The sequence below is a fragment of the Procambarus clarkii genome, chromosome 16 (genome assembly GCF_040958095.1).
Source record: "Procambarus clarkii isolate CNS0578487 chromosome 16, FALCON_Pclarkii_2.0, whole genome shotgun sequence".
Taxonomy (NCBI): Eukaryota; Metazoa; Arthropoda; class Malacostraca; order Decapoda; family Cambaridae; genus Procambarus; species Procambarus clarkii.
The window spans coordinates 36,964,085-36,984,396 of NC_091165.1; the positions used below are offsets into that span (position 1 = coordinate 36,964,085).

Consider the following 20,312-nt stretch of genomic DNA (forward strand, 5'->3'; position numbering starts at 1 on the left):
CCTGTTGCCAGTGATTTGTTATACACTATGGAGAGTGGTAGGCTCAGTTCTCTTGCTCCTTCCTTTAGAACCCAAGGGGAGATTCCATCTGGGCCTATAGCCTGTGTGTATGTGTGTGTGTGTGTGTGTGTGTGTGTGTGTGTGTGTGTGTGTGTGTGTGTGTGTGTGTGTGTATGTGTGTGTGTGTGTGTGTGTGTGTGTGTGCGTGTGTGTGTGTGTGTGTGTGTGTGTGTGTGTGTGTGTGTGCGTGTGTGTGTGTGTGTGTGTGTGTGTGTGTGTGTGTGTATGTGTGTGTGTGTGTGTGAGTGCGTGTGTGTGTGCGTGTGTGTGTGTGTGTGTGTGTGTGTGTGTGTGTATGTGTGTGTGTGTGTGTGTGTGTGTGTGTGTGTGTGTGTGTGTGTGTGTGTGTGTGTGTGTGTGTGTGTGTGTGTGTGTGTGTGTGTGTGTGTGTGTGTGTGTGTGTGTGTGTGTGTGTGTGTGTGTGTAACGCTTTTTTCATGTGTTTAAAAAAAAAATATTTCGACAGAGATAAAAACACATTTAAGTAAACTCAGTTGACTGGATTTCAACATCTCGTCTGATTAAAGAATCCATCAAACCGCCTGATTACAAGTGATAAGATTAAAGATAAAACTAGTCCACAGTCAAACAATTCTAACCAACACTGTCCATACGGCTGATCTTACCATAGGCATCTCCTCAAGAACAGTCACTAAAGAGGAGTGTAAGTAATGCCCCCGAGCACCCGAGAAGGTAATACTTTGATAAATTCCAGTTAGTCTTGGACTTCAGTGTTGTTGTGAGGTGTGGACTAACTAGTGTCCTTGCTGGTGGAGGTTTAGGGTGTGTCAGTGTAACTAGTATCCTTGCTGGTGGAAGTTTAGGGTGTGTCAGTGTAACTAGTATCCTTGCTGGTGGAAGTTTAGCGTGTGTCAGTGTAACTAGTATCCTTGCTGGTGGAAGTTTAGGGTGTGTCAGTGTAACTAGTGTTCCTGCTGGTGGAGATTTAGGGTGTGTCAGTGTAGGAGACGAGAGAATGGACGTCGTGGCAGCCATACTGTTGCTCACAGGTAAGGTTCTGTGCTTCAGTACACTCCGTATAATGAACATTGTAATGTGTATATTTTTATGTGTGGTCAGCTGTGCTTCCCATCCCCGCACTCTCTCATAACACTGTAAGGATGTGAGGCATGTGTTGCACTCCTGTTGGTAGCTAGTGTCGAGTGAAACATGTAGGTCGCCAGTGTTGAGTGAAACATGTAAGAGGGAAGTGTCGAGTGAAACATGTAAGTGGGTAGTGTTGAGTGAAACATGTAAGTGGGTAGTGTTGAGTGAAACATGCAAGAGGGAAGAGTCGAGTGAAACATGTAAGTGGGTAGTGTTGAGTGAAACATGTAGGTCGCCAGTGTTGAGTGAAACATGTAGGTCGCCAGTGTTGAGTGAAACATGTAAGGTAGTGTTGAGTGAAACATGTAAGAGGGAAGTGTTGAGTGAAACATGTAAGGTAGTGTTGAGTGAAACATGTAAGAGGGAAGTGTTGAGTGAAACATGTAAGAGGGAAGTGTTGAGTGAAACATGTAAGGTAGTGTAGAGTGAAACATGTAAGAGGGTAGTGTTGAGTGAAACATGTAAGTGGGAAGTGTTGAGTGAAACATGTAAGAGGGAAGTGTTGAGTGAAACATGTAAGCATGTAAGAGGGAAGTGATGAGTGAAACATGTAAGTGAGAAGTGATGAGTGAAACATGTAAGAGGGAAGTGTTGAGTGAAACATGTAAGTGAGAAGTGATGAGTGAAACATGTAAGTGGGAAGTGATGAGTGAAACATGTAAGAGGGAAGTGTTGAGTGAAACATGTAAGTGGGAAGTGTTGAGTGAAACATGTAAGTGGGAAGTGTTGAGTGAAACATGTAAGTGGGAAGTGTTGAGTGAAACATGTAAGAGGGAAGTGTTGAGTGAAACATGTAAGAGGGAAGTGTTGAGTGAAACATGTAAGAGGGAAGTGTTGAGTGAAACATGTAAGAGGGAAGTGTTGAGTGAATCATGTAAGGTAATGTTGAGTGAAACATGTAAGTGGGTAGTGTTGAGTGAAACATGTAAGTGGGTAGTGTTGAGTGAAACATGTAAGAGGGAAGTGTTGAGTGAAACATGTAAGAGGGAAGTGTTGAGTGAAACATGTAAGTGGGTAGTGTTGAGTGAAACATGTAAGTGGGTAGTGTTGAGTGAAACATGTAAGAGGGTAGTGTTGAGTGAAACATGTAAGAGGGAAGTGTTGAGTGAAACATGTAAGGTAGTGTAGAGTGAAACATGTAAGAGGGAAGTGTTGAGTGAAACATGTAAGAGGGAAGTGTTGAGTGAAACATGTAAGTGAGAAGTGATGAGTGAAACATGTAAGTGGGAAGTGATGAGTGAAACATGTAAGAGGGTAGTGTTGAGTGAAACATGTAAGAGGGAAGTGTTGAGTGAAACATGTAAGGTAGTGTTGAGTGAAACATATAAGGGGGAAGTGTTGAGTGAAACATGTAAGAGGGAAGTGTTGAGTGAAACATGTAAGAGGGAAGTGTTGAGTGAAACATGTAAGAGGGAAGTGTTGAGTGAAACATGTAAGGGGGAAGTGTTGAGTGAAACATGTAAGAGGGAAGTGTTGAGTGAAACATGTAAGAGGAAAGTGTTGAGTGAAACATGTAAGAGGGAAGTGTTGAGTGAAACATGTAATGGGGAAGTGTTGAGTGAAACATGTAAGCGGGAAGTGTTGAGTGAAACATGTAAGCGGGAAGTGTTGAGTGAAACATGTAAGAGGAAAGTGTTGAGTGAAACATGTAAGTGGGAAGTGTTGAGTGAAACATGTAAGTGGGAAGTGTTGAGTGAAACATGTAAGAGGAAAGTGTTGAGTGAAACATGTAAGAGGGAAGTGTTGAGTGAAACATGTAAGAGGGAAGTGTTGAGTGAAACATGTAAGGGGGAAGTGTTGAGTGAAACATGTAAGCGGGAAGTGTTGAGTGAAACATGTAAGAGGGTAGAGTTGAGTGAAACATGTAAGGTAGTGTTGAGTGAAACTTGTAAGAGGAAAGTGTTGAGTGAAACATGTAAGAGGGAAGTGTTGAGTGAAACATGTAAGGTAGTGTTGAGTGAAACATGTAAGAGGGAAGTGTTGAGTGAAACATGTAAGAGGGAAGTGTTGAGTGAAACATGTAAGAGGAAAGTGTTGAGTGAAACATGTAAGAGGAAAGTGTTGAGTGAAACATGTAAGAGGGAAGTGTTGAGTGAAACATGTAAGAGGAAAGTGTTGAGTGAAACATGTAAGAGGGAAGTGTTGAGTGAAACATGTAAGAGGGAAGTGTTGAGTGAAACATGTAAGCGGGAAGTGTTGAGTGAAACATGTAAGAGGAAAGTGTTGAGTGAAACATGTAAGAGGGAAGTGTTGAGTGAAACATGTAAGAGGGAAGTGTTGAGTGAAACATGTAAGAGGGAAGTGTTGAGTGAAACATGTAAGAGGAAAGTGTTGAGTGAAACATGTAAGAGGGAAGTGTTGAGTGAAACATGTAAGAGGGAAGTGTTGAGTGAAACATGTAAGAGGGAAGTGTTGAGTGAAACATGTAAGAGGGAAGTGTTGAGTGAAACATGTAATGGGGAAGTGTTGAGTGAAATATGTAATGGGGAAGTGTTGAGTGAAACATGTAAGAGGGAAGTGCTGAGTGAAACATGTAAGAGGGAAGTGCTGAGTGAAACATGTAAGAGGGAAGTGTTGAGTGAAATATGTAATGGGGAAATGTTGAGTGAAACATGTAAGAGGGAAGTGCTGAGTGAAACATGTAAGAGGGAAGTGTTGAGTGAAACATGTAAGAGGGAAGTGTTGAGTGAAACATGTAAGAGGGAAGTGCTGAGTGAAACATGTAAGAGGGAAGTGTTGAGTGAAACATGTAAGAGGGAAGTGTTGAGTGAAACATGTAAGAGGGAAGTGTTGAGTGAAACATGAAAGTGGGTAGTGTTGAGTGAAACCTGTAAGAGGGAAGTGTTGAGTGAAACATGTAAGAGGGAAGTGTTGAGTGAAACATGTAAGAGGGAAGTGTTGAGTGAAACATGTAAGAGGGAAGTGTTGAGTGAAACATGTAAGAGGGAAGTGTTGAGTGAAACATGTAAGTGGGAAGTGTTGAGTGAAACATGTAAGAGGAAAGTGTTGAGTGAAACTTGTAAGAGGGAAGTGTTGAGTGAAACATGTAAGAGGGAAGTGTTGAGTGAAACATGTAAGCGGGAAGTGTTGAGTGAAACATGTAAGAGGAAAGTGTTGAGTGAAACATGTAAGAGGGAAGTGTTGAGTGAAACATGTAAGAGGGAAGTGTTGAGTGAAACATGTAAGAGGGAAGTGTTGAGTGAAACATGTAAGAGGAAAGTGTTGAGTGAAACATGTAAGAGGGAAGTGTTGAGTGAAACATGTAAGAGGGAAGTGTTGAGTGAAACATGTAAGAGGGAAGTGTTGAGTGAAACATGTAAGAGGGAAGTGTTGAGTGAAACATGTAATGGGGAAGTGTTGAGTGAAATATGTAATGGGGAAGTGTTGAGTGAAACATGTAAGAGGGAAGTGCTGAGTGAAACATGTAAGAGGGAAGTGTTGAGTGAAATATGTAATGGGGAAGTGTTGAGTGAAACATGTAAGAGGGAAGTGCTGAGTGAAACATGTAAGAGGGAAGTGTTGAGTGAAATATGTAATGGGGAAGTGTTGAGTGAAACATGTAAGAGGGAAGTGCTGAGTGAAACATGTAAGAGGGAAGTGTTGAGTGAAACATGTAAGAGGGAAGTGTTGAGTGAAACATGTAAGAGGGAAGTGCTGAGTGAAACATGTAAGAGGGAAGTGTTGAGTGAAACATGTAAGGTAATGTTGAGTGAAACATACTACCCGTGAATGTAACAAGGAATCAAATCCCAATCGCCACCTAGTCCTCGTCTACAATGAAGCTCCCTATCTCAAATTATATACACTGATGACTCCTTGCACCAGTCCCATGGTGCAGCTTGATGTGCAGTTGTTGTGACAGCGGGAGATGGCTCCTATTTCTATGAGTGTGGAGCGCGTATAACTGGGCCTCCACTCTTCAAACAGAACTGGTTGCCATAATCCTTGCGCTCGAAGGAGTACATGAATCAAAAGTCGACACGTTAATTGCAACTCCTGATGAGTCGCTTGAGTTAGCCTAAACATTTGTTCGTAAAGAGGAATTGATTGCCATCATGGACTGCCTTTGAGCACCCTGGGGGCAGCAATATTCCGGCAACTGCAATTAAATCTGACTTGAGGTAAAGTGAAATTCACACAAGTTCCTCTACCTGTCATCATTCTCTTATGCAGGAAGAACCGCACGTCTGTGTTCATTCTATATATATATATATATATATATATATATATATATATATATAAATATATATATATATATATATATATATATATATATATATATATAAATATGTGTGTGTGTGTGTGCCTTCTTTCACCAACTTCGAGGTCATTCCGGAAACTCACGGTTACTGCGACGGCGTTGGAACCAAGGTATTGGCGTTTGCCTTTCCATTGAAGACTTTCGATGCCATGGAGAAGGGGGATCTGCTGCCTGGGTAACAGCTTCTCCTCCATATCAACCTACCCTGGCTTTGCGCTCTGGTGAGGTCACTCCAGACTGAGAACCAGAGCGCAACACCATAGTCTACTGAGACTGATATTGTTGTTGTTTAAGATTCAGCTACTCGGAACAAAAGTTCCAAGTAGCACGGGCTACTTGGAATAACTAGTTACACAAGACTGCTTCTTGCTTTGCTGAACAAACTATGGGGTTCAGTTCCTAAAAGTAATATGTGCCTCTGAAAACTATTCCACCACCGCCCACGGGATGGGTATGTTGTTGTTGTTGTTGATTTAGGGGCGACGACGATCGTGGGATCGGATGCGCCCCGGCGTACCCGTGAAGGGTTAATCGCGAAGCCAGGAAAGGTGGAACGCCAAGCTTAATCGCGAAACGAGTGACGCCAATCACTAGAAATTAATATGCCATACTGCAAATAAACGCACAGTCAGGCAGATGATTGAGAAGTCCCAGGAGTCCCTCAGGGTGACAAGCACCGGCCCCGCTCCACACAGAGAACACCAGGTAGCAAAACCAAAACTCGGCCCCCAACTAAAACGCAAAAAGTCATCCAGTGTCCTCCGGCAGAGCAGAAGCCGGCCGCCCACCACGGCTGAGGGCACACCAGGAACCCACCAAGACCCACCAACCCCCGGCACCTCTCGGCCAAGCCGGCCCCCGAACACCGTCATCCCGCCGGGAGAACCAGCCAGAGCACGCCAAAAAATAAAAATCTATCAACAATCCCGTGACCCAAGACAATATGTGCGCCAGGCGTCGTACAAGCGGACAGTTGAAGAGGGAAGTCAAAAGGCAGTAGCAAAGCCAAAACGCGAAAACAGGACGTGATCAGGTGGCTCCCAGGCGGAGGAGGTGTTCAGACGTCCGCTCGGCGTCAAGGTTGAACCAGGAGTCCCACGGGATGGGTATGAGGTGCATAATAAATGAGTAACTTCATGAGCGTCGTGCAAATTAATTTTCTGAAAATATCTGGATTGAGAGAAAACGTAGGGAAGAAGCCTGTAAATATTTCCAGCGGTAACTGAAGTATTCCGTAGGACTACGCAAAGAATCTTTTATATTTAATAATCAAATGTGTCGGAGGACAGGTAGGCAGTTTATACATATAGTACATATTAGGTTTATATCGCAGTCATCCAAGGGTTGAATTATTGATCTCGGTGGAGATCAATAATTCCGCCTAGGAGCCGCCGATCACGTTTGGTTTACGATTTTGGATTTGCTACTGCCGTTTGGCATCCCTATTCAAGGGTCCGGTTGTACGACGTCTGGCGCACATATCGCCTTGTTTCAAAGGATTGTTGATAGACTTTTTTTTTTGGGTGGGGGGGTGGGGGGGGGACGTGTTCTGGCTGGTTCTTCAGGCGGGGTGACGGTGTCCGGCGCCGGCTTGGCCGAGAGGTCCCCGGAGTTGGTGGGTCGTGGTGGGCTCCTGGTGTGCCCTCAGTCGTGGTGGGCGGCCGGCTTCTGCTCTGCCGGGGGGCACTGGGTGACTTTTGCGTTTTAGTTGGGGGCCGAGTTTTTGGTTTTGCTACCGTGTGTTCACTGTGTGGGGCAGGGCCGGTGCTTGTAAACCCTAAGGGACTCCTGGGGCTCCCTGTGTTCACTGTGTGGGGCGGGGCCGGTGCTTGTAAACCCTAAGGGACTCCTGGGGCTCCCCAGTGTTCACTGTGTGGGGCGGGGCCGGTGCTTGTAAACCCTAAGGGACTCCTGGGGCTCCCCAGTGTTCACTGTGTGGGGCGGGGCCGGTGCTTGTAAACCCTAAGGGACTCCTGGGGCTCCCCAGTGTTCACTGTGTGGGGCGGGGCCGGTGCTTGTAAACCCTAAGGGACTCCTGGGGCTCCCCAGTGTTCACTGTGTGGGGCGGGGCCGGTGCTTGTAAACCCTAAGGGACTCCTGGGGCTCCCCAGTCATCTGCCTGTCTGCGTTCCTTTGCCACATGACATATTAGTTTCCAGTGATTGGCGTCACTTGTTTTGCGATTCTGCTTGGTGATTCAACCTTTCCGGACTTCGCGATTAACCTATCACGGGAACGCCGGAGGCGCATCCGATCCCACGATCGTCGTCGCCCCTAAATCAACGACAACAATAACAACAACTATCGGGGTGACCTCATAATTCTCAGGTCACGCACTGGTACCTCACAATAAATAGAGGTCACCCACCGGTGCACCATAATAAGGGTGTCAACCTTTCAAAGTTTTCCAACAATTCTCACTGGCAAGATGAGGCAGGGATGTGTGGGGTTGTAACTGTTGATCTCTTGGTCTGACGATCTGGAACCAGATTCACGAAGCAGTTACGCAAGCACTTACGAACCTGTCCATCTTTTCTCAATCTTTGGCGGCTTTGTTTACAATTATTAAACAGTTCATGAGCTCTGAAACACCAGGAGGCTGTTTATAACAATAACAACAGTTGATTGGCACGTTTTCATGCTTGTAAGCTGTTTAATAAATGTAACCAAAGCCGTCAAAGATTGAGGAAAGATGTACACGTTCGTAAGTGCTTGCGTAAGTTCTTTCGTGAATCTTGCCCCTGGTCGCCTAAGACAGGCGAACGAGTACCAGCTGCGTCTGGGTACGATTGCAAGGGTAAACAACCTTGCAGGGTTTCTTACTCGGGGTGGGGTGGGGTGTCGTGTACCTGCTGGTGTGGGAAATTACTTACACTCAGGATGAGGGACGCTGCCCAATATACTCCATCTTCCCGGCAAAATTAATCACCTACGCCAAGCTGTACAGTATACACACATCAAAACTTTTCCCCCATTTAATTTTCCGTTTTTCAGGCGCTGTGATAAACGTCCCGGGCTCTGTGATGGGCGTCCCAGGCGCTGTGACTGGCATCCCAGGCGCTGTGACGGGCGTCCCAGGCGCTGTGACTGGCATCCCAGGCGCTGTGATGGGCGTCTCAGGCGCTTTGACGGGTGTCCCAGGTGTTGTGACGGGCGTCCCAGGCGCTGTTACGGACGTCCCAGGGGCTGTTACGGACGTCCCAGGGGCTGTTACGGACATCCCAGGGGCTGTTACGGACGTCCCAGGGGCTGTTACGGACGTCCCGGGGGCTCTGACGGGCGTCAGAGCCCCAGAAGAATGCCTGTGCCCAGAAGGGAGCAGCTCGGACGCCTCGTGCAGCTGCCCACCGCGGCTGAAGACAGACCAGGTGAGTGCAGGTGGCCCGGCTGCCCTCCACCACCCCCACATCTGCCGTCCGGAGCAACACAAACACTCAAACATTAGGCTCAACCCTGGAGCCTAATTTATTACATTTCATTACATTAGTCAAGATATACTTCCCTATATCCATTACTCAAGTTGGCCTTCTCTCCCAAAGTTGATCTTCCATCCCCAACTTGGCCTTAAGGTTAGGAAAGGAATTGGGAAGCAATTTTGGGAAGGGGTTATGGAAGACGTCAGGAAAAGGGGTTGGAGAGAGGAGATGGGGAAGTGGAAAAGGTTGGGGAAGGGGAAAGGGTTCAGAAAGGCATCGAGAAGGATGGAGTTGAAGGGATATTATCCCAAACAAGGCGAGGCAACACAGTGGGTGGGGCCCACACCCACAACACAGTGGGTGGGGCCCCCCACCCACAACACAGTGGGTGGAGCCCACACCCACAACACAGTGGGTGGGGCCCACACCCACAACACAGTGGGTGGGGCCCACACCCACAACACAGTGGGTGGAGCCCACACCCACAACACAGTGGGTGGGGCCCACACCCACAACACAGTGGGTGGGGCCCACACCCACAACACAGTGGGTGGGGCCCACACCCACAACACAGTGGGTGGGGCCCACACCCACAACACAGTGGGTGGAGCCCACACCCACAACACAGTGGGTGGGGCCCACACCCACAACACAGTGGGTGGGGCCCACACCCACAACACAGTGGGTGGAGCCCACACCCACAACACAGTGGGTGGAGCCCACACCCACAACACAGTGGGTGGGGCCCACACCCACAACACAGTGGGTGGGGTCCACACCCACAACACAGTGGGTGGGGCCCACACCCACAACACAGTGGGTGGGGCCCACACCCACAACACAGTGGGTGGGGCCCACACCCACAACACAGTGGGTGGGGCCCACACCCACAACACAGTGGGTGGAGCCCACACCCACAACACAGTGGGTGGGGCCCACACCCACAACACAGTGGGTGGGGCCCACACCCACAACACAGTGGGTGGAGCCCACACCCACAACACAGTGGGTGGGGCCCACACCCACAACACAGTGGGTGGGGCCCACACCCACAACACAGTGGGTGGGGCCCACACCCACAACACAGTGGGTGGAGCCCACACCCACAACACAGTGGGTGGAGCCCACACCCACAACACAGTGGGTGGGGCCCACACCCACAACACAGTGGGTGGGGTCCACACCCACAACACAGTGGGTGGGGCCCACACCCACAACACAGTGGGTGGGGCCCACACCCACAACACAGTGGGTGGGGCCCACACCCACAACACAGTGGGTGGAGCCCACACCCACAACACAGTGGGTGGGGCCCACACCCACAACACAGTGGGTGGGGCCCACACCCACAACACAGTGGGTGGAGCCCACACCCACAACACAGTGGGTGGGGCCCACACCCACAACACAGTGGGTGGGGCCCACACCCACAACACAGTGGGTGGAGCCCACACCCACAACACAGTGGGTGGGGCCCACACCCACAACACAGTGGGTGGGGCCCACACCCAATACGGAAGTTCTGTTTTGGTACAAATAGTTCGGGATTGACGCTCATTTGACCCACAGTTCGGAAAATTTTGGAACAAATTCTGGCAAGAGACTTAAGGTCAGAAGAGTCTCGTCTGCACGTCAAACATCACGTATATGTGGTGCTGTTGGTTCAAAATGTTGGGACGTGCAGTCAATATACCATATGCCTTCACCTCCATATACCATATACGGTCCCCGTGGCGCAGTGGCAAGACACGCTCCCGGCGCTTCGCGAGCGCTTTGGCCTGGGTTCATATCCTGGCCGGGGAGGATTGACTGGGCGCCAATCCTTAACTGTAGCCTCTATTCACCAGGCAGTGAATGGGTACCTGGTTGTTAAACGATTTGGTGGGTCGTATTCCGGGGAAAATTAGGATTAAGGACTTGCCCGAAACGGTATGAAGGTGAGGACAAGCCTGGCCGTTGGGGCTTCACACTCACTGTTTTGTGTGTAACCTGTTATGCTTCTCATGTCATAATGTTTCTGAAACACAGAGGTTCTTAACCGGTTGTATCTGTACCTCCTCGGGGCCATAGGAACAAAATAATGGGAATATGGTACTCGGTTTCTGAATAATTAAAAAAAAATGGGTTAGACTAGAATTAACTATCATTGTTATCAACAGTTTGAGACAATTCAACGTTTTAACTGGAAAAAATCTCACTAGCTGAAGCTAGCTTACCTAGTTCTCATTTGCCCTTTTTCAATAAATAAGTATGATAATATCCCTATGACTTTCTTTCACATGGTGTGCTCCGAGCTATCCAACTGTAAAGACAAAGAGCAAAAGCAAGCAACTGACATGTCTGAAGTCATACTTGTACCGAACACGACTCGTGGCGAGGATGACAGACAGGCCACGGGGGTGCAAGGCCTCATATTGGCTCATAACATTGCAGTTTGTTATCGCACTTCGCTAAACACTCTGTAGCTAAAATATGAACCGTTAACTATGGAAACATTTTCAGACACAAGACTGACCTCTCTAATATATGAGCCTTCACCACGAGCCTTATCTCAACAATTCTGGAAGAACAAAGGCACACAGGAGATATGATTACAACATATCGGATACTCAGAAAGGAGGAGAGATAAATAATTAGTTAATGAATAAATATAAGGAACACAAAGTGGAAGCTGAACACGTGAATAAGTCGAAGAGATGTGAGTAAGACCATATATTGTGAGATAAACACCAGGCACGAGTTTACATGTTAATATTATATGTTCCTGAGTTCGGGGATGCCTCGCACTGGTTAAGAGGCGGGTCCAGGAGCTGAACCTCATATATAAAATCACAAACTCGTCGGAGAGCTTTACGGCTGAGTGGAAAGCGTTCTGGGGTCGTAGACCTAAGGGCCCGAGTTCGATCCCTGGCGAAGGCAGAAACAAATGGGCAGAGTTTCTTTCACCCTGATGCTCTGTTCACCTAGCAGTAAATAGGTACCTGGGAATTAGACAGCTGCTACGAGCTGCTTCCTGGGAATGTGTATATGCGTTAGAAATATATATAGTAGACATAATAGAGGAAAAATGAATTGGTTAGAAAGGCTGAGTCCAAGAACTAATTGCTCGATTCTGCAGATACAAATAGTAAATACACACACATTATATGTGACCCTGCACAGTTATGTGTTCATACACACAGGTATATGTGCACATACATAGTTAAAGGTTTCATATACACATGATTATGTGTATGTGAGATTCTACTCCATCTGACTATGGGGAATTTACTGTTAAATACCTAAGCCCCCACGTTTATAAGCCAAATGAGAGAGAGACATTACTTCCTGGTTGACTTCAACCACGTACAGGCCCCATGCAGGGAAACCTGACGTGATATTAGCAATCCGGAAGGTGAGAGGCGTGAGCAAACGCTAAAGGTTCAGTACTACAGATGGAGGTGAAGACTAGAGCGGTTTTCACTTCCACAGTGCAATACAAGACCTTTTTCTCACTGGGTCGTTCAGCGAATCTAGCAGGTAGCGGATGGGTCCTCACACCAATACTTATATAATGGTGATTGGGGTTAGGAGCTGGAACCTGTGCCAACTTAAGTTACTGATTAAGTAGCAAGAGGAATAATGGTGGCAGTACTGCAGAATCAGGAATGATATCAAAGGCAAGTGTATTTAGCCAAAATAGATTTATTAAACAAACTTACGTTCTAATACACAGCCACACAATTTACGTTAATTCTAGAGTGCCACTTGAAATCCGTCAAACACCACTTAAGTTGGTGGCTGCTTTTTGGCTGGGCTGGTTGTAGTCAGCTGTTATTTTTACATTCTCTTCCCTGTGGTTCAGCTGTTGCTCCTGAGGCTTGCTGATGGCAGGGTTGATCTCTATAGCTCCATGATGGCTAACTCAGCACTGTTTCTGGACCACTTAACAGTAGGCCTCCTGACCCACCACCTGACAGGTGTATAGAGACACAAGGCCTCCACCCACTAGACAGCTCATCAACAACAGTTAACTAACCTGAAACACTGTGCACATTCTTGGCAAATATCAAAACACTTCACCAACACAATACATCAACATATGTAAATGTGTACACAACAATGTCACCAAGACAATCACCTCGATAACGACACTACAGGTTATCGACACCTTAGCTTTAGACACTACTTTAGCAAATGTCACTAAGACATATAACAACAACAACAATTGATTTAACAATCAATGTCACCAAGACATTCAATTACAAAGAGTCAAATTAATTACTCAATTAATTTACCTTAATTAACCACAATTATGGTAATTAGTCACTTAAGACAGTCAACAAATTAATTAATCAATCGACCACGTTAAAGACACACTGTCACCCCGACAGTTGGAAATCAAAAAGTTACGCTAATTACACTGTCACAGACAATTAACACTCAATTACGTTAATTTATTGTTTATCACATAGACGAAACAATCAATTAACAACTTAACTCACTGTCAAACCGACAGATATCAATCAATGAAGATACTGACTTCACGAATTACGTTCATAAATCACTAACACGGGTATCACTGAGACAACCCAACACCACTCAATGATAAATTCGCGCAAGTGAGAATTAATGTCAATATTAGCGTGCCACACAGACAACTGCTAATACAGCACTTAATGCCACAGAGTTGGTGGAAATTTGCCGACCTGGCCACCAGGGGGCTCCGGCGTGTCTACCTAACCTGCCAATTGTTGTCTGGAGTTGCGTGAGGGAGGGTGCAGTTTGGCGTGTCGGCGCCATGGGGAGTTTTCAGGACGTGCATCATACCTTGCTCTTGAGGTTGTGTTGTTGTACGGGCGAGGTGTACGGGCTCCAGCTCCTGACGACCCACTAGTGCTAGTGAAGTTTAACTCCGCGGCGGTGTATGAGGAGTTCGTCGCCCGCTGTGATGGACGAACGTTGACCCTCCCTGGGAACGGCGGTACGGTCGCCATTTCCGACCGCTGCTGCTCTGTTACCTATGTGGCATTTCATAGTGTGCCCTACGAGTTTTCGGAGGCCCTGCTGTGGAGATACTTTGGCCACTATGGTACGGTGGTCTCCCTCTGTATGAACTCCGTCTCTTCCGGCAGGTGGCGTGGGGTCTCCTTTGGTGCACGAACTCTCGCCTTGAGACGTAAGTCCCCGGTTCCCTTCAGTTACCTTGCTGGCTCTGCGGGCATTCTGTGCAGGGCAGCCACGCTCCTAGTGTCGTTGTGGCCTTGAGAAGCACCTGGCGGCCGCTTGCACTGGGGTCGCGGCTGCACCTGTTAATCTGTTCCGGGAAGAGGATTTTCCACCGTTGGTGGCGAAAGACTTGACGCCTCGTGATGGAGTGGGTGGGGAGGTTCCCCTGCCGCCTGCTGGCCCGGCGTGTGGATGGTGGTGTACAAGACGAGGTGGTGGTGTGTGCGGCTCCACCCCCGCAGTCTGTCTCTTCGCTTCCAACGGCTTCTGCACCTGTTTCCGTCTCTGCACCTCTGTCGTCTTAGACATCCCTGCAGGCTCCCCCTCACCTGTGTTGATCCCTCCCCCTCCCCCGGCCTCGCCTGTTCTTTCTCCTGTCTCCTCTGTGGGTGGCGGTCTGTCCCCCATGTCGTTGAGGCTGACATTCTGCGGGGTCGTGCTCCCCCGGTTGTGGAGCGGCCTGCTGCTGGCTGTTCTCGGGTGCCTCCTGCACGGGGTGACAGCTCCGATGACCATCGGCCTGTCACCAAGCGTTCACGTACGGATACGGGTACTTTGCCGCCTCGTACGTGGGCAGAGGAATGTGAGGCTGCGGCATGTGTTCATATTTCTTCTGCGAGCTGTTCCTCTGTGGAGTGCGAGGATGGTGCCTCTGGTGCTGGTGTGGTTCAGGTGGATGGTGTGGGCCCTAGTGTGGCTCCTGCTGTAGGGGTGGGGGCCGGTGTGGGGCCTGTTGCTCTTGATTCGGGTGCGTCGCCCGCATTGAATGGTTCCTGTTCCTCGTGGGGGGTGGTTCCCCCTTGCGAGGTTGAGGGTGAGCATGGCGACCTGGTGGTGGTGCCGAAGAAAGCTGCTCGCTCTGAGGGTTCCGTGCCCCCTCCCCACCCCTCACGTCTCCGGCCATTTCTTCTGTGTCTCCTGCTTTGTCGGAGGTGGTGTTGCCACCTCCGCCCGCTGTCCGGTATCTCCTGCTTCCACGGCGGTGGTGTTCCTGCCTCACCTGACTAGTTCTTCGTCTTCGGTGACCTCTGGTTTGGGGCGTGTGTTTCCGCCGGGTTTGGTGGTTCCTGAGTATATGACGTGCCCGCGGCGTCGTGAAGGTTGTTCCCCTACCGATCAGGGGTAGGCTTATAAGCAGATATGGGAGGCTTAGTATCCATCGTGGAAATTCCCCTGAGAAATATCCTCCTAAATGATTACTGTGTTGTGTTGCTTGCATATGGGTGCGTGGTTGTGGGGTGGGATTGCATGTGTGTGTCTGGGTGGGGCGGGTTTTGTTTTCCGGTTCCTGCGTGTTCCGGTTTTTTGTTTGTGGGTTTGCGTATGTGTCTGTGGGTCCGTGTCTTTCTGTATCTGTTCTGTATGGTTTTATACTTCCGGCTGTGTGACTTGTGCGTGGCTGGTTGTACTGTTGTGCTGCTGTGTGTGTGTGTGTGTGTGTGTGTGTGTGTGTGTGTGTGTGTGTGTGTGTGTGTGTGTGTGTGTGTGTGTGTGTGTGTGTGTGTGTGTGTGTGTGTGTGTGTTTTTTGGTGTGGTGAGTTTATATTATGTACTTGTGTTTTTACGGCCTTCTGGTCGTTTGCATGTGTCTTTTTGTACTACTTTGTTTGTCTTTGTACTTAAGGTTCCCTGTGTAGTTCTGTTTTCTGTTATTAATGTTTTGTTTCTTGTACTGTTCCTGTTTTTGTTTTGGATCTGTATTTTGTGCCCGTGTATGGGTGTATTGTATGCTTTGTATCATGTGTGTTTCACTTTTGCTTCTTCTTGTGTTTAGGTTCTTTAATGTTGTGTTACTTTATTCTGCATGTCCTCTATGTACTCATGTTTTTATTTTTCTGTGATTTTCTCTTTGTACATTGTGGTTTCTTTTATATAAAAAAACAATTTTAAAAAAACAATTTCTTTTATATAAAAAACAATTTTCAGTGGCACTTAGTGCCACTGAGACAACCATATCTCTTCTCAATACCTGTAACCAGATGCTACACACAACTCATTGGGTTTATATTACTTGTACACGCACACGCACACGCGCGCGCACGTACGTACGTACGTTACCTGTCAATCATTAATGACAGGTCAAGGAAGATTAAGAGTTGTCAAAGCAGACAGATTTAACACCTCCACAATACCTTTGGACTCTGACACAAGAGATCTCGTTGCGAGACTAAATGATAATTCGAGATTGGGCGGTTTACTTTACCACCAAACAATGTGTTCACTCTTAACAATATAATAAATATCCCGGAAGTTTGTACTTACAGTTTTCACACCAGTCACGCCCTTACACACCAGTCACGCCCTTACACACCAGTCACGCCCTTACACACCAGTCACGCCCTTACACACCAGTCACGCCCTTACACACCAGTCACGCCCTTACACACCAGTCACGCCCTTACACACCAGTCACGCCCTTACACACCAGTCACGCCCTTACACACAGCTGCTGATGCTCGACGTGGCGGATAGACTGAAAAATTAAAGCGAGGGGGACCTGGGACCAGATTTACGAAGAAGTTGCGCAAGCACTTATGAACCTACACCTTTTCTCAATCTTTGGCGGCTTTATTTACAATTATTAAACAGTGAGCTCCGAAGCACCAGGAGGCTGTTTATAACAATAACAGTTGATTGGGATGTTTTCATGATTGTAAACTGTTTAATAAATGTAATCAAAGCCGTCAAAAAATGAGGTAAGATGTACACGCTCGTAAGTACTTGCGTTACTGCTTTGTGAATCTGGGTCCTGGCATTGAATCCTTCAATGCAAGATAAAGTTCAAACCTCCGGCTATCAGATGATCGATGTTAAATCCAGGTGTTAGGGGGTTGTAATACGCATGGCTGATCAATCACACACACGATCTTCAGAGCCCCAGCGCAAGTTGCAACAATCTCTATTTACTGAGGTATAACGACACCCCCACACTTCTCAACACGGTGGTGGGGCGTTTACCACAGTCACCTTGCCCGAAACGCTTTGCGTAATAGTGGCTTTAGGCATTGTATGTACTAGCTCTATCTATAAACCCATCAACTTTTGTATCTCACCTTGTATGTATGTATTTTACCTGAATAAATATTCGTATTTGTAAACACGCCGCCCACTCTTCCCGTCTTCTGGTGGTGGCGCGCGCAGCTCATGAACACTCACACAACACACTTTTTTGGCTTGGGGGGTGGGGGGGGGGACTTCTAACCACACCGGGGGAGACACAGTGAAGACAGAACGGAAGTAGAGGCGGAGCCCAAGAACCGTGGCTCGTCTCCCCACAAATACAACTAGAGCGAGTACATTTTGATCTCTTTAATAATTGTTATCTCTTACTTTACTATTTTCAGCCAATTGTGATCACTCTGACCAACCTGAGCGGCACGATCACGGCGCCAGAGGACCCCAGCGGGGACCACTACTACTGCACCAACTGCAGGGTCCTCTGGGTCCTCGACACGGGGGCCCCCAGCAACACCATCACGCTCACCATCCAGGACCTGTTCCTGGGGTACCCGGACGTCACCATACCAGACGCTGACCTCAACAACTACACCACCGGTGACTTTCTGCTCGTCGGTGCAGGTTGGTGACTGGCGGGCCCTCAGTGGGGACTGTAATATGGTGACTCCTCAGTGGTGACTGTAATATGGTGACTCCTCAGTGGTGACTGTAATATGGTGACTCCTCAGTGGTGACTGTAATATGGTGACTCCTCAGTGGTGACTGTAATATGGTGACTCCTCAGTGGTGACTGTAATATGGTGACTCCTCAGTGGTGACTGTAATATGGTGACTCCTCAGTGGTGACTGTAATATGATGACTCCTCAGTGGTGACTGTAATATGGTGACTCCTCAGTGGTGACTGTAATATGGTGACTCCTCAGTGGTGACTGTAATATGGTGACTCCTCAGTGGTGACTGTAATATGGTGACTCCTCAGTGGTGACTGTAATATGGTGACTCCTCAGTGGTGACTGTAATATGGTGACTCCTCAGTGGTGACTGTAATATGGTGACTCCTCAGTGGTGACTGTAATATGGTGACTCCTCAGTGGTGACTGTAATATAGTGACTCCTCAGTGGTGACTGTAATATGGTGACTCCTCAGTGGTGACTGTAATATAGTGATTCCTCAGTGGTGACTGTAATATAGTGACTCCTCAGTGGTGACTGTAATATGGTGACTCCTCAGTGGTGACTGTAATATGGTGACTGTAATATAGTGACTCCTCAGTGGTGACTGTAATATGGTGACTCCTCAGTGGTGACTGTAATATAGTGACTCCTCAGTGGTGACTGTAATATAGTGACTCCTCAGTGGTGACTGTAATATAGTGACTCCTCAGTGGTAACTGTAATATAGTGACTCCTCAGTGGTGACTGTAATATGGTGACTCCTCAGTGGTGACTGTAATATGGTGACTCCTCAGTGGTGACTGTAATATAGTGACTCCTCAGTGGTGACTGTAATATGATGACTCCTCAGTGGTGACTGTAATATGATGACTCCTCAGTGGTGACTGTAATATGATGACTCCTCAGTGGTGACTGTAATATGGTGACTCCTCAGTGGTGACTGTAATATGGTGACTCCTCAGTGGTGACTGTAATATGGTGACTCCTCAGTGGTGACTGTAATATGGTGACTCCTCAGTGGTGACTGTAATATGGTGACTCCTCAGTGGTGACTGTAATATGGTGACTCCTCAGTGGTGACTGTAATATGGTGACTCCTCAGTGGTGACTGTAATATGGTGACTCCTCAGTGGTGACTGTAATATGGTGACTCCTCAGTGGTGACTGTAATATGGTGACTCCTCAGTGGTGACTGTAATATGGTGACTCCTCAGTGGTGACTGTAATATAGTGACTCCTCAGTGGTGACTGTAATATGGTGACTCCTCAGTGGTGACTGTAATATGGTGACTCCTCAGTGGTGACTGTAATATAGTGACTCCTCAGTGGTGACTGTAATATAGTGACTCCTCAGTGGTGACTGTAATATGGTGACTCCTCAGTGGGGACTGTAATATGGTGACTCCTCAGTGGGGACTGTAATATGGTGACTCCTCAGTGGTGACTGTAATATAGTGACTCCTCAGTGGTGACAAATATGGTGACTCGGGGGGAAAATCACTCACAAAGGCAGTCAGGGCGGCAGTGGAGTATTTATGCCTCTACTGAACTGGATTAATATTGCAACAATTGCAGCTGACTTTGGGATGTATTTCATGTTCTTCAGGTTTTAGTTGAACTTATTTTAAGTTTCTACGCTTATTTTTGAGAGTCCTTTTGTGATCTGCGGCTTAACAGAACAAAAGTTTTTTTTTTTAGGGTGGGGGGGGGGAGGGGGGGGGATATTTATCTTATGGTTGAGAAGATGATAGTGAGGATATATGTGCCCTGGATCATATATAACAATGTGTTTGTGTTGACCAGACCACACATTAGAAATTGAAGGGACGACGACGTTTCGGTCCGTCCTGGACCATTCTCAAGTCGATTGTCCACAGTCACCTTGAGAGAGACAATCGACTTGAGAATGGTCCAGGACGGACCGAAACATCGTCGTCCCTTCAATTTCTAGTGTGTGGTCTGGTCAACATACTTCAGCCACGTTATTGTGACTCATCGCCTGCGAATGTGTTTGTGGATAATACAAATGTTATTGTTTCTGGATCATTTATTAGAATCTGATCCACAAACATAAATATTCTTATGTATGATCCACCCTGGAAACACAAACCGAAACTCTCTATTTTCCGCTTGTTACAACTTGTAATAAAGTTGTTACATCTTGACTTAACGTGTTTATGACGTATTAGAACGTCGTTACAACTTGCTATATTGGTTGTTATAACTGGTTAGGAGGTGTTAAAACTTGTTCGAACGTTGTATCAACGTCGTTGTTTCGGTGTGTTTGGCGGGCAGAACCATATACACTCCTTCACTCCCTAAGAACACGCTCCGTCTCCCTTCATCATGTAGTCCTTGTACCGTGTTGATTTCCCCCCGAGATTCCTTCTGCGTTCTGTCTCCTCCAGGAATTCTCAGACAGTCTGGTATTCCCCTCTTCTGTATGCTAGCCTTACTCTGCCCCCATAGCTACATCTTTATTTGGTCTTCATTGTCACTATTGATTCAAAGACTAAAACACAGTGGTCATTGGCTCCTAATGGCATGTCATCACCAATGTTTTCAATGTTCATCTCATTCTGTGTGAAGAACAGGTCTAGTCTAGCTGGTTGATCACCACCCAATC

General features: G+C 47.4%; 1 protein-coding gene across 1 annotated transcript in view; it reads left to right on the forward strand.

Annotated features, from left to right (window-relative positions):
- The first annotated feature begins 791 nt into the window (after positions 1–791).
- Positions 792–20,312, forward strand: part of LOC123748004 (uncharacterized) — a 53,143-nt gene continuing 33,622 nt past the window's right edge. The window contains exons 1-3 of the mRNA XM_069325451.1: positions 792–1,070; positions 8,423–8,796; positions 17,397–17,631. Of these exons, the coding sequence (XP_069181552.1) occupies positions 1,037–1,070; positions 8,423–8,796; positions 17,397–17,631 (643 nt within the window). The 5' untranslated portion in view covers positions 792–1,036. The remainder of the gene's footprint in view (positions 1,071–8,422; positions 8,797–17,396; positions 17,632–20,312) is intronic.